The sequence below is a fragment of the Sprattus sprattus genome (genome assembly GCF_963457725.1).
Source record: "Sprattus sprattus genome assembly, chromosome: 1".
Taxonomy (NCBI): Eukaryota; Metazoa; Chordata; class Actinopteri; order Clupeiformes; family Clupeidae; genus Sprattus; species Sprattus sprattus.
The window spans coordinates 41,244,910-41,258,207 of record NC_137920.1 but is presented as its reverse complement, the minus strand read 5'-3'; the positions used below and the strand labels follow the sequence as shown (position 1 = coordinate 41,258,207).

Here is a 13,298-nt window from a genome sequence, read left to right as displayed (position 1 = left end):
GAACCTGTGAACAACTGACACATAGAATAATTTTGTAAATTGTTAACCAAATACATTGTTATTGTTGGATATGTCTTGATTTTGCATAACAGCACATAGATAGATAGATAGACAGACTGATTTCAGGCCACTTGCCTATTTGGGTTTCTATCCTTCCACATAGAAGTCTTGAGTGTGAGTCTTTTCATGTAGTTTAAAATGTCTGTACTCAAATGTCCATGACCAGTGCTGTAACTCAGATGTTAATTGTGTTTTGGCATTTACGGTTAAAAATGCTTCCTTCCTTTACCCAGAGCCCTATTCCTGATGACAAAAAGTAACTTCCAGCCACCAAAATTAAGAGACAAGATAAAATGGTGAGAATATGTCCTGTTTTAAACGACTCATTTTCCACTGTGTTTACTAAAGGTAGTGATCACTCTAAAGCCATGATTTAAACACTTATGTCATATGTGAATTCTGTGTAGACAGATTTAATCTGAACTCCCCTTGATGCTAATATTATATCTTAATTTGTATCATCATAAGTACAATATACTTTTAATTAGTACATCAAATTGAGAATAGACTCTAATGTACTGCACAGTTATAGTGTCTACCCTCATGCTGCCCCCCTTCTTAAACTATAAGGTCCACGCATTTTCAACATTTTGTGAAGCTGGCACTCACAAAAAATCCAAAGAAGAGGCCTTCATCTGATAAATTATTGCAGGTACAGTAGTAACATAATATTTCAAGTATTTCTTCCATTACTGATAAACTGTCAAATGTTTTGTTTGGTGTGACATTTGCCATAGGTTTCTTTTAGTGTATGTAGGAAAAAATGTCTGACTGAAAAAAGATTGATTATGATACTATGAAAGGTGCTAATTGGTGCTAAATAATGAGTGGCCTGGGATGGGCATTTTAACAGTGTTTCTACAACACTCTACAATTAACCTAATTTGGCTATGGCCCAGGGCCTCGTTTCCCGATAACGATGTATCTTAACGGCCTACGTGGATTTTCGCGACATCGTACACTAAGTAGCACTTTGTATTTACGTGCGTTTCCCAACCATCAACTTAAAGTCAGGTGCACGAGCGCAACGTGCACGAGTTCTTAAGTAGCTCTTAGGAGCTGTTTACGTCAGGTTAACCTGTTTACGTTAATTGCTGTGAAATTAGCTAGCCTATGCGTGCATCGAACGTGCAATGTGCACTAAATTCGGGGCGGGGATAGTAACGCCATCTCCAGCAGAGAAGCCTATTTAAACTGTGTTCCCATTGTAAGGACATTTATTACGATCTGTCTGAGAGTGGGCTGTCAAAGCTAGCATCATCAAAGTCATACAGTACAGTAGGCTACATACATTCAATAAAATTAACCTACATTTGAGTCCAACTGCATGACCATTCTTGCCCTACACTTACCCTTACAATAAAGAAGTGATCCTATTTCAACCATAACTTCATTTTAAATAATGTCTTTCTTTATGACATTTAGTTTATAGTTTAGACAGCAACGTTGACATCTACAGTATATTCAACTGCATCCACTACATAATCTCAAACTTTATTTGTTGGTAACTCTCCAAAAAGGCTACCATTAACACATTTCTTAATGAAAAGGAAACATGCATCACAATAATACTTCAGTGTAACCTGTACCTATGTGGAGTGCAAATATGTCTTGCCATTACACTACCCAACAGCCCTACGTCTGCTAACACTACAGAATGCATAATTCCTACGGGCAATGCACTAGTTTTGTATAGCCTAATCTTTATTTTCAAATACTCAATATTCTTTATTTCTATTTTGATGGGAATAGGCAGGTGAAACAATGACATTCTCATGATGTGCTATACACAGAAACATCGTTTGGATTTCTTCTACATAATATACAACCATCTAGCTAGAAGCTACCATATAAGCCAATGGAGTGGTGGCATAAGCGCTAAATGTGCCATCAAACTACTGTTTGAAAGCTTCAGTCAAGACCTAAATACTCTGCATTGGTCGCGTAGCACATTTCCGATCAAACCGAGTCATTATAAACATATAAAAAGTTGTGTAGATAGCTTTATTCATGTAAAATATTCCTCGCTTCAAGTAGCCATGTTTTTTTTTTTTATTTCCCGTTTCTTCCGAACGACGGTCGAACGACGCCCCTGGTGGATTACATCGCTAAGTGTGAAGTTACTACTGGTCCTGACCACACGTAGAATTCCTCTCAATGAAAGATACACTTAAGCTAAGTGTGGCGTTGGGAAACCCGTCTGCAACGTAGGAATCCTCTTACGAGCGATTTCAAGTGCTTTTTAGGCTAAGTGCGCGTTCGGGAAACGAGGCCCAGACTATTTCATTAATGAACTGTTATGCACAAGACTTATTTCTGTTTGGAAACGTTGTGTTGTAAATTACTACGAACAACAGTGTGCATCTGAAAGGAAGTGGTTTGTAAATCATGATCTACAATCAGGTTTGATCAATGTCATTCAGCTGTTGACTCATCCAGCTTTCACCCAGAATGCTGGACATTTAGGCTTTCACTGCCACTCTTTATACACAAATCTCAGTCTTTTTTTCCTGTACCCATTTTTTAAGAGACTCTGGTTCCACCTACCTAGTGCGGTAATACATGATAATGCATCACATTGAGTTAGGCAACGTATGCAGTGCAGAAGAAAGACAAGACTTTGCTGCAATAATTGCTGCACACATCAAGGCAAATGTAATCCCTTGATGAATAGCAGGGAGTGTGGGGCAAACTTTCAATTGCGAGAAGGAAACCATTTCAAATTCTGAGTGTGTAATCTATATAAATAAAATAAGTATTCATTACATCAGCATTTTGTATCGAACATATTTCTAATGCAACACTGCATACAACTTAGAGAAAGAAGTATTGAACACATTAACCAAAATTAATGTAATACTTTATTAGTTCTTTCTGAAAGGTGCATTAGGATGAAAAATGTGTTTTTGCCCATATTGACACTGAAGAGGTCATGCATCTCAATCTGCCTGAATCTTTAGGTAGTAGTAGATGACTCAGGGGTAAAGTGTTAATATGATGACGTGTAAATGCATACATTTATTTTGACAGTGCTTGAATGAACTCATTCTCACCCCCTTGCTACTTCTTTTAGGATCCTTTTGTCACACAGCCCCTTAGTCACACTCTGGGCATTGAGCTGCTGGACAAGATCAGCAACCCTGATCCTACTTCCTACTCTGACATTGATGATGACGACACAGAATCTGAGGTAAGCTGACAGCAGAGTGCAAGCGTTTCCTCTCTCTCTATCTATCAAGAGTTCCCTCTATCTCTATCTATCAAGAGTTTCCTCTCTCTCTCTCTCTATCTAGAGTTTCCTCTCTCTCTATCTATCAAGAATTTCCTCTCTCTCTATCTATCTAGAGTTCCCTCTATCTCTATCTATCTAGAGTTTCCTCTCTCTCTATCTATCTAGTTTCCTCTCTCTCTATCTATCTAGAGTTTCCTCTCTCTCTATCTATCAAGAGTTTCCTCGCTCTTTATCTATCAAGAGTTTCCTCTCTCTCTATCTATCTAGAGTTTCCTCTCTCTCTATCTATCTAGAGTTTCCTCTATCACTCTCTATCTAAAGTTTCCTCTCTATCTATCTAGAGTTTCCTCTCTCTCTATCTATCTAGAGTTTGCTCTCTCTCTATCAAGAGTTTCCTCTCTCTATCTATCTAGAGTTCCCTCTCTCTCTATCTATCTAGAGTTTCCTCTCTCTCTATCTATCAAGAGTTTCCTCTCTATCTATCTAGAGTTTCCTCTGTCTCTATCTATCAAGAGTTTCCTCTCTCTCTATCTATCTAAAGTATCCTCTCTCTCTATCTATCAAGAGTTTCCTCTCTCTCTATCTATCTAGAGTTTCCTCTCTATCTATCTAGAGTTTCCTCTCTCTATCTATCAAGAGTTTCCTCTCTCTCTATCTATCAAGAGTTTCCTCTCTCTATCTATCAAGAGTTTCCTCTCTCTCTATCTATCAAGAGTTTCCTCTCTCTCTCTCTATCTATCTAGAGTTTCCTCTCTCTCTATCTATCAAGAGTTTCCTCTCTCTCTATCTATCTAGAGTTTCCTCTCTCTATCTATTTAGAGTTTCCTCTCTCTCTATCTATCTAGAGTTTCCTCTCTGTCTATCTATCTAGAGTTCCTCTCTCTCTCTCTCTCTATCAAGAGTTCCCTCTATCTCTATATATCAAGAGTTTCCTCTCTCTCTATCTATCTAGAGTTTCCTCTCTCTCTATCTATCAAGAGTTTCCTCTCTCTTTCTATCTAGAGTTTCCTCTCTCTATCAAGAGTTTCCTCTATCTATCTAGAGTTTCCTCTATCTTTTCATTGATTCGGTTCATCCTCAAAAAGAGGAGTTGGAAGGACCATCATCCTGTGGAGAGATGGGAAGGGTAATGGTCCTTAAAGGAATGGGATGAGTCGGCCAGGTAGAGATAGAAAAGGAAGGATAAAGGGGTGTGGCTTGTGGCAGAAGGGAGGGGAAACAATCAGAAACATAGCAGATGAAATCATACACATATCAGGATGAGCATGCTAGCATACATGTGTCACATGTACACAATACAGATACAAACACAAGATGGTATATACATGATACATACTAAATTACTAGTGGATAAGATGGGGAGAGAGCATTCAGGTATTGAAGAACAGTTCAGTGGGTATACAGTGTGCTCATGAGGTTACTATTACAAGGGTTAGTAGAGTAATGGAACCGAAAACTTTCGATGGTGGCAATTATTTACAGTGCAGGTAAATACTAACACAGCGTATGGGGTAGAATAAGACAGTGTGGTGGGGGTGAGTGTCGGCCGAGGGCTTCTACAAATAGATCAGGTGGAAAGACTACAGCAGCATCCCACAGCGAAGACAGTCTAGACTAGGAGGGGAAGAAAGGGACAAGGTGAGTGTATGTACTTGATTGACATGGTGATGAGGAACAATGTTTCCACAGCCATCAGCATTTGAGAGCAAAGGTCACGCTATAGAGAGAGCAAATTTGGTTGGTAAACATCAATTTGATAAACCGATAAAGAGATACATTTAGGTAAACAATCAACAGTAGGTAATATGGTCACGTTATCAGTATTAGTATCAGCATAATATGAATTAATGAGGGAGAGGCTGGCCGGCAATAATAGGAATATTGTTTCTGTTTATGATTTGTCTATGTCTGCCTTGATGAGTTATGTTTAATTATGGTCAGATAACATGGTGCATGCGTCATGCTACACGCAACACACACGCATTGCTGTACCCAGGATCCGTAAAGGCCCTCTTTTACGGTACAACATGAGCTGTCTGTAGCCCACTCCTGCTAAACACAACCACATGGCTAACAAGAAGAAATAAAGAATGTTGCGACGGGTGACGGGTTTTTTATGTATTATTCATGACTATGGGATGCACTAAAGATGTATGTCTGTAGTCTCCATTTGTTGTCAATTTCGAGTGGTAAAGCACCCCGTTTTAAAACCTGGATTTGTTTTGGCCCTCTGTTTCGTCCATCCACCAAGTTTTAATGTTGAAGCTACACACGGTTTTATAAAGTCCCCAGGGCTTTGTGTGTATTTGTCTTTTTCCATCTCTACTTAGTCCCTAAGGAAGAGGCCTGTCAGTTCTTGTAGGATTAGAAGTAATGCTCAAAGTATCCAACATAGGTTCTATTTCATTGGTGACTATTTGTGAAAGTTCTTCATCTGGGTCAGGGGCTGTTTTGTCAGTGTTGCTTGTCTGGTAAAAATACTCATGGCCTTCACGGAGGATGGGAGTGGTCATTCAAGTTGTTTAACCCCACTTAGACTCCCATTGGGTGCGCAGCTTTACTGGGTGCCGTTTAAACAGCCACGCAAATCATGCATCCACCATGTCCACCAGGAGAAGTGGAGAAGGGAAAGGAGATCAAGTTTTTCTTCTTATAATGCCTCTGCTTGTCCTTGTTGTCTGAAGGACTTTGATGTGGAAAACACATCTCCTCTCTTGACATCCATTTGACTGCAGCTGGGCTTGAGAGTGAGGGGATGATGGTGTCCTTCACATATTGTTCGTACACCTGTGCCAACTCAGCAGGAACAATTCATCTGCCACTTCCTGGCTCAGATGTTAGTGTGTCCTGCTGATGGATGCAATCGATGCCACATGACAAATCAATGACACACGATGACAAGCATGAGGGTGACATCCTTTAAGTTGTAATGCGATCAGATACCATATAACAGGACGAAGGGCCTCTGCACTGGTGTGATGTGGGTTGAGACTGAAGTGGTGTATATTCTTCTTGTAATTGATGATGGTGTATTTCAAGAGCATGTCATGTGCTTCAATAAGATATTTGAAGTGTGTGTGTGTGTGTGTGTGTGTGTGTGTGTGTGTGTGTGTGTGTGTGTGTGTGTGTGTGTGTGTGTGTGTGTGTGTGTGTGTGTGTGTGTGTGTGTGTGTGTGTGTGTGTGTGTGTGTGTGTGTGTGTGTGTGTGTGTGTGTGTGTGTGTGTGTGTGTCTTTTGCAGCCTTCATTGTCAGTGCCCCACCGGATCCCCTCCATCAGCAGAAACGCTCGTGAGGAGAAGACACTTTCCGAAATTAAATGTAAGTATTTGATATTGTATGTGTACTTGAGCACCCTACTGTACTGATCTCGCTAACAGAATGACTATAACCACACTATGATATCTATAACCACATTATAATATCTATAACCACACTATAATATCTATAACCACACTATGATATCTATAACCACACTATGATATCTATAACCAAACTATAATATCTATAACCACACTATGATATCTATAACCACACTATAATATCTATAACCATACTATGATATCTATAACCACACTATAATATCTATAACCACACTAAAATATAATCTAAGAACAGAATATCCACTAGAGCTTTGTCTTGCCGGTCAAGGTATTGTTTGAATGGCCTCTCATGCTTCACCCAACGCTGTCATGCCTCCTCTGCCCCTCTGTTCCCATCAATCGCATGAATGCAAGTATCACTTGCCATTGTGTGTGCCTGCGGTATGAAGAATGAGGTTTGAGCCATTTGCAGTCGGATCTTTACGTACAGCACGTTTTTAGGTGTGGTTTGCACTTAAGTGTTAGTACATCGGCCCCTCATTGTGAAATGATTCCACCTGCCAAAGATTTTAACCTGTTTCTCTAAATTCTAAGGAATTGACTCATTAAATTCAGCTTTCATTTATTAATAGACAAACTTCTACATGTTCTGTGTTAAACAAACTCCTGCCCCCCCCCTCCCCCCTACAGTGGGCCAAGTGAAGTTTGACCCTCCTCTGCGGAAGGAGACCGAGCCTCATCATGAACCAGTGAGTGACCACTGTGTTTTTCAGTACACAACACTCGCTCAGTCTGTCTGTCTGTGTTTCTAAATGGGTTTCTGGGTTTAACACTGCTCTCTGTCTAAATGGTACATAAAAAATAAAGTGTAAGTAACTGAAATCCTAGTCCTACACCACCCATTTACTCAGAATCGATTTGATGTATGCTATTGCATACTATTTCCCGACTATTAACCACAGGTAAATGAACCGCTTTCCAGTATTTTATATAATTGTATAAATCAAACCCATATATTGACACCTGTGATTAACTGCTGTTTATTCAATGGTATGTCATCATGTCATGTAAAACAAAATGCCATGCAGTTCTAGCGCAAGCGCTACTAGCCATTTGAAAGAATGAATGGGCATTTCAAGCAAAAATATGTATCAATGTATAAACCGTGGTTAATGGTTGGGAAAAATAAATATTCGATTAAATAAATACTTGTATTCAAAACATTAAAAAACAATACATTTTATTTGGTTTACTTTTACTTTTATTTATGATTTTATCTATGTATTACTCATTTCCGTTTTTTTATTACTTTTTGATTTTGCTCGCCTATTTGTCTTTTTTGTTTTTATTCCTTTTGGAATTATTTTATACATCACTTTTACTTTTTTTAAAGTTTTTACGTACTTATTTCTCTCCACTTTTATTTCTTGTTTATTTTATTAAATTCTTTTGAACTGTCTTAATGTATGATCAATCTATTTACCTCAACTGAAAATCACTTTGGTAAAACTGCTGTTGTTTTTAAATGTGCTGTACAAAATATATTGGCTTTTTGGTATCTGTTCAATAGCTCGACTCTGACGATTTTTTGGACTGTGTGGAAGAGATCTACTACACTGCGAGATCTAATTTGGTATGTTTGTCTATTTAGTTTTTCGGTCTTTCTTGTCCTTCTGTACTGCTTTTGGAAAAATCTGCCTTGTTTTTTTATTTTACATGTGGAATATTGTGTGTCTTCAGTTTTTTCGTCTTTTTCCATTGGACACAGTTCATTTCTGATGTGTTTCATTTTTCTCTTGAGTATCTTATCAGTTATCTAGGCCTCTAGGCTGTGTGTAATGACTCCCTCAGGCTGTCCACTGTTTACGATCTGCTCTTCTACCCTGACTCTGGGTGACATGAAGGCATGGGCCTTTAAGTGGCCGTCTTCCTTTGCTTCTCCAACTGATCAAAGTCCCTTGAGAAGACAGCAGAGCATTCTGTGTTCACAAGGTCACACAGGGACCCTATTTATAGTCCTCATGATAGAGACTGATCTTACCTCCGAGAGAGCTTTACAGTCACACTGAGAGAGTGAGAAGTAGAGATGGGGAAACAGTGTGAAGGTGTCTCTGTGTCCCAAGGAGACAGTTAACTGGGGTGTTCTGCCCTATAATGTTCTATGACAAAGTAGTGCTAGTCTATGTGCCTGTAGAGGTATTACTGCTGGAGTGGATTGGACCAGTAGATTGATCCAGATGGCCATTAGCCTCTCCTCATTTCTGGTCATCTGCTGCTAAATGTGCTATTGGAGCTGTAAACTGAGCCCTGTTCAAGTCAGAAATCTCAAAGGTGATCGGAGGGATTGTGGCTACATGCTACAGAGCCACTGAAAGGAACATGCTGCTTTTGACCGGAGTGTTTTGAAAGTTGAAAGAAGAAAGGGAAATGGGTCAAAAAGTACAAAGATATAGAGAGAACAGAAGAGAGTGACATGGCCAGTGAGCTGGAAAGCTTTAGATGTTCTGTCAGCTGTCTCCTTCTCCGTCTCGTCTCTAAAAGGAGTGCATCAGCAGGACCACGGGCACTGAATGGTGATATGACATTTTGCTGTGTGGGGGAAATTTGGTTGTGCTCATTTTGGAATGGGCAGGTGAAGAGAAATCAGTGTCTTGCCTGAGAGGCTGTGGGATTTCTGTTATGACGTGACTAGTGCTGGAGGAACTAGTACTCATCGCATCTATCTGTCTTCATGATGAGGAGATTGTTCATAGGCCAGTTTAAAGTGCATAAATTGTGGCAATCAATCTTTCGATAAATCTATCCTTTGATAATTTTGATTTAAACCAAAACTGTTGAATTAAAATGTGCTGCCCCTCATCATTTAATTTTTTTTAAGCTTATCATCACCTTAGAAAATACCCCCTTTTCTGTTTTCATGTGATCTTATCTTTCTCAGGAGCTTCAGATGGATTATGGACACGGGTCTTGTGGTTCCATTCTTGGAGGCAATAGGTAAGTCACCCTGCTCTGTAGTGTTTCATGATCATTCCATTCCAATTTCACACACTTTCCCTGCTAGTGGGTGAACAGCCCAACTCTTGGTGAATTCTACTTCACCATGATAGGAGAGCAGACATCAAATGTTCAAAAAGCAACATCTCTATGAATATTCTTGGCCACCACAAGACTTCTTAAATTTCGATGGTGATTCATTTTTTTCTATTGTCAAAATGCTGATTTTGCACAAAGCATAATGGGTACAGTACCCGAGACTGTAACTATGAACTCTTCTAGATCAATATTATGGGATCCCTGCTACTGTTATGTCCACTATTGACATGGATGTCCATGCACAGCACACTCTCAAGAGTGCTTCACATTAAAGGTCCCTGTGCTGTTGGTGGGGCCCTGACAAAGATGGCCGCTAGAGGCTCAGTGAGCAGCACGCCTGCTGGCAGATGGTGCAGCTAACACGCACTATTCCCTAGGTGATAAAGTGGAAGGTCTATTATCTCACACAGACAGATGGCTCTAAGGCTCAATATGCATGCACAAACACAAACACATACTCAAACTAGAGGACTTATAGGACATCACAGCAGCTCCATGTATCCTTTATGATCATGCAGGACTGTCTGGACACTCAAACACTAAGATGTGATTCCCTTTCATGTAAACACATATAATGACAAACCTACACTCAAGAATATACTGTACCAACATGGGGCCATTGTGAAGAGCTGAGATGTTATTTACAGATGCCTGGAAAGTTTCTCTATATTTTTTAGTTTAAACTTGAAACTTGAAACTTGCAATTTAAATACTTTGCGACTCTCTCAAAAGTAGAATAAGTCGGAATTGTGTGGGAGAGTTGCAGAGTTTTGGAGCACCTACACTAAATGCACTTTTAACTGAAGATAGGGAACAACAGGAAGACAGGGAAAAGTCTTGGAATTTTCCAGGCCTGTAAAAATCTTGAAAATTTAATTTGTTGTACGTGTTTCCCCTGTAAGTAGGCTACTGTATAAGACCAGTGGTTTAGTGGACAATTTAAGAAATATATTAATGTTGTGTTTAAATAATGACTTCTCATGTGCGTTTTGATGTCCAAATCTGATTAACAAATTCTTGGTTATAGTAGCACCAGTTTAAAGGCTTGCCTAAAAATGTAATCCCAGAACTAGTGTTAGCACCCTGAACTAGCGTTAGCACCACATCTGAACTAGCATTAGCACCACATCTGAACTAGCGTTAGCACCACATCTGAACTAGCATTAGCACCTCATCTCAACTAGCATTAGCACCTCACCTTTAAGCAGTGCAGCCCTATATAAGCCATTCACAGAGCATGATGATAATATTCTTCACATACAGTATATATATTTTTTTATTTAAAGAATAAAAGTTTCAGATTTAAAATTAAAGTTGCAAATTGAAATGGGATCTTTAAAACATCCCCTTCATGAATGTACAACCTTTTACGTCGCTTTGGACAAAAGCGTCTGCTAAATGACTAAATGTAAATGTGAATGTAAATGTAATGAATGTCCTCTCATTCAGTTCATTGTTTTGTTGCAGGAGTCTGTTGAAATCAGTTGAAGAAGAATTACACCAGAGGTAGATTGCTCATCTCTATTCTTTAACTCCTCCCCTCAAAACTTCATCCTGTCTTCCCTTTTAAGCTTGTTGCAGTGTGTCATGCTTTCTGTTTTTCTTGATATTCTTGCGTTGACATGCATGCCTAACGGGTCTCACTGTGTTGTATTTGATCTAAGTGTCATTATATTGGCTTTCTTGTCTTCATCTCTAATAGGGGCCTGGCTCACTTAGAGGATGATGGGGAGGACCATGAGGAGGATCCTGAGGAGAATGCTGCTGATGAATCTAGGGGTAGTGGTGGGGAAAAAGCAACATCACGGTGAGTCTTTCAGATCTGATCTGATATGATTTGATCTTTTTTCCTCCTCTCCTTTACCTTCATAATTCTGGCCTATCCTCCAAGTGCCTTTTGGCTTAAAATGTATATTTCTTTATCCACACCTATCAAATGGTGTCATTTGTCAGCCCATATTCTGCCACACCTGTACGCCCTGTACAAGTCGGCAGATAGATTACTCCTCTTTCTCCAATCACTACGCTGAAGAGGTGCTTAGTTCAACCTTGTTTAATGACTGAAAGTAGGGTAAAACTGCTATATATATACATAAACTCCAATTCATCAACAAAAATGAATATGAAATGATGTTTCAGTATTAAATGCGTCAATGCTGTGCAATTTCTAACGTTTACCTTATAAACTGACGACAACAGATTATCACATCCAATTCAACGGACTAACGCATCAATTACCACATTAAAAGTTAAATCTAGTGTTAAACCAACTTATATGGCAAATTAATGTTTTTATACTAAGAATCACAAAGTAACGTACTGACAGTGCTTCGAAAGACATGAAATGTTACAAATGACTAACAATATTGAGAACAGAAGTATATAAGGATTTTCTATGGACTACTTAACATCTTCAACTGTCAACTATCGTGTTGATAACGTCATTGATATGTATACATTTCACCGGGACATCACAGTTACAGTTAATGTTGATTCTGCTTCAGGTGTAAATCTTAGACCTTCATCATTTTGATTCTTATAGGTGCTATGTTGCCATTTTAAAAATAAAATTCTGTACATTTTCCTCAATAGTCATTGTGCATTCTCCTCAACTCTGTTTTGGAGTCTGTATATCTTATATATTCACACACAGAATCTGGTATGGCATATATAATATGATTCAGTACCGTAATATAAGATATTGTTAACCAGCTACCCAAGTATTTAATATACAAGCATACCTCTCAATATTCACATGGACAACATTAATAATGCTTCCACTAAGGAGTTCACTTCTTGCCTGGACAGTTTTGGCCTCCAACAATGTATTGATTTCCCTACCCACTCCAAAGGCCATATTTTAGACTTGGTCTGGTGCTCAGGTGTGTAACACCCACCAACGTAATAACTTCCCACCAACGTAATAACCCTGCCAACGTAATAAAAAAGTGTGCATTTTAGACGTAATAGCCCGGCCAACGTAATAATTTCCTGCCAACGTAATAATTCTTGCCTCCTGCCAACCTTATTTTCATCGATATTGTTATTATCAAGACTTAGGCTGAATCCCATTTCTCCCCCTACCTCTTCGTCTTTCCCCTTCCCCTCCGTTTTGCGCGTTCATGTGGAGGGGTAGGGCTGTCCCAATTCACGTTAAGAAAGAGGGGTAGGGGAGAGGGGAAGGGCTTTCTACCCCTCCAAACGGAGATTTTCCGAGGGCACACTTCAAACGGAGGGGTAGACTGATTTCCCTCAATGCATTGCGAACCCGTGATCATTAAAGAAGAAACATCGCGCGAGTCCATTTAAAAATGTCGGAAACAGCAGGGAAAGCATCACACAAATGAAAGTATTTTCTTTGTAATTCATGATTTTAAAACTTGTTTGATGAAATGTTGCATTGTGTAAATAACAGCTGCAGGCGCCATGTTTGTTTATGTCCGGTGAGTGACAGCTGTCACTCTCCGGTAACGTAACAGCTGACGCAGCGTACTGATGACGTACGTAAGTGTTGAAGGGCTATCCCAATTCGTAGGGCTAGAGTTTAAACCCCTTCGACTACCCCTCTGTTTGAAAAAGCGAGGGCAAAGGG

General features: G+C 39.4%; 1 protein-coding gene across 1 annotated transcript in view; it reads left to right on the top strand.

The window, feature by feature from the left end:
- The window catches only part of map4k3a (mitogen-activated protein kinase kinase kinase kinase 3a), a 44,363-nt gene that overhangs the window by 16,681 nt on the left and 14,384 nt on the right, over positions 1-13,298 (top strand). The window contains exons 10-18 of the mRNA XM_080834511.1: positions 294-356; positions 631-712; positions 3,134-3,250; positions 6,533-6,611; positions 7,304-7,362; positions 8,184-8,246; positions 9,552-9,607; positions 11,174-11,212; positions 11,409-11,513. Coding sequence (XP_080690637.1) covers positions 294-356; positions 631-712; positions 3,134-3,250; positions 6,533-6,611; positions 7,304-7,362; positions 8,184-8,246; positions 9,552-9,607; positions 11,174-11,212; positions 11,409-11,513 — 663 coding nt within the window. The remainder of the gene's footprint in view (positions 1-293; positions 357-630; positions 713-3,133; positions 3,251-6,532; positions 6,612-7,303; positions 7,363-8,183; positions 8,247-9,551; positions 9,608-11,173; positions 11,213-11,408; positions 11,514-13,298) is intronic.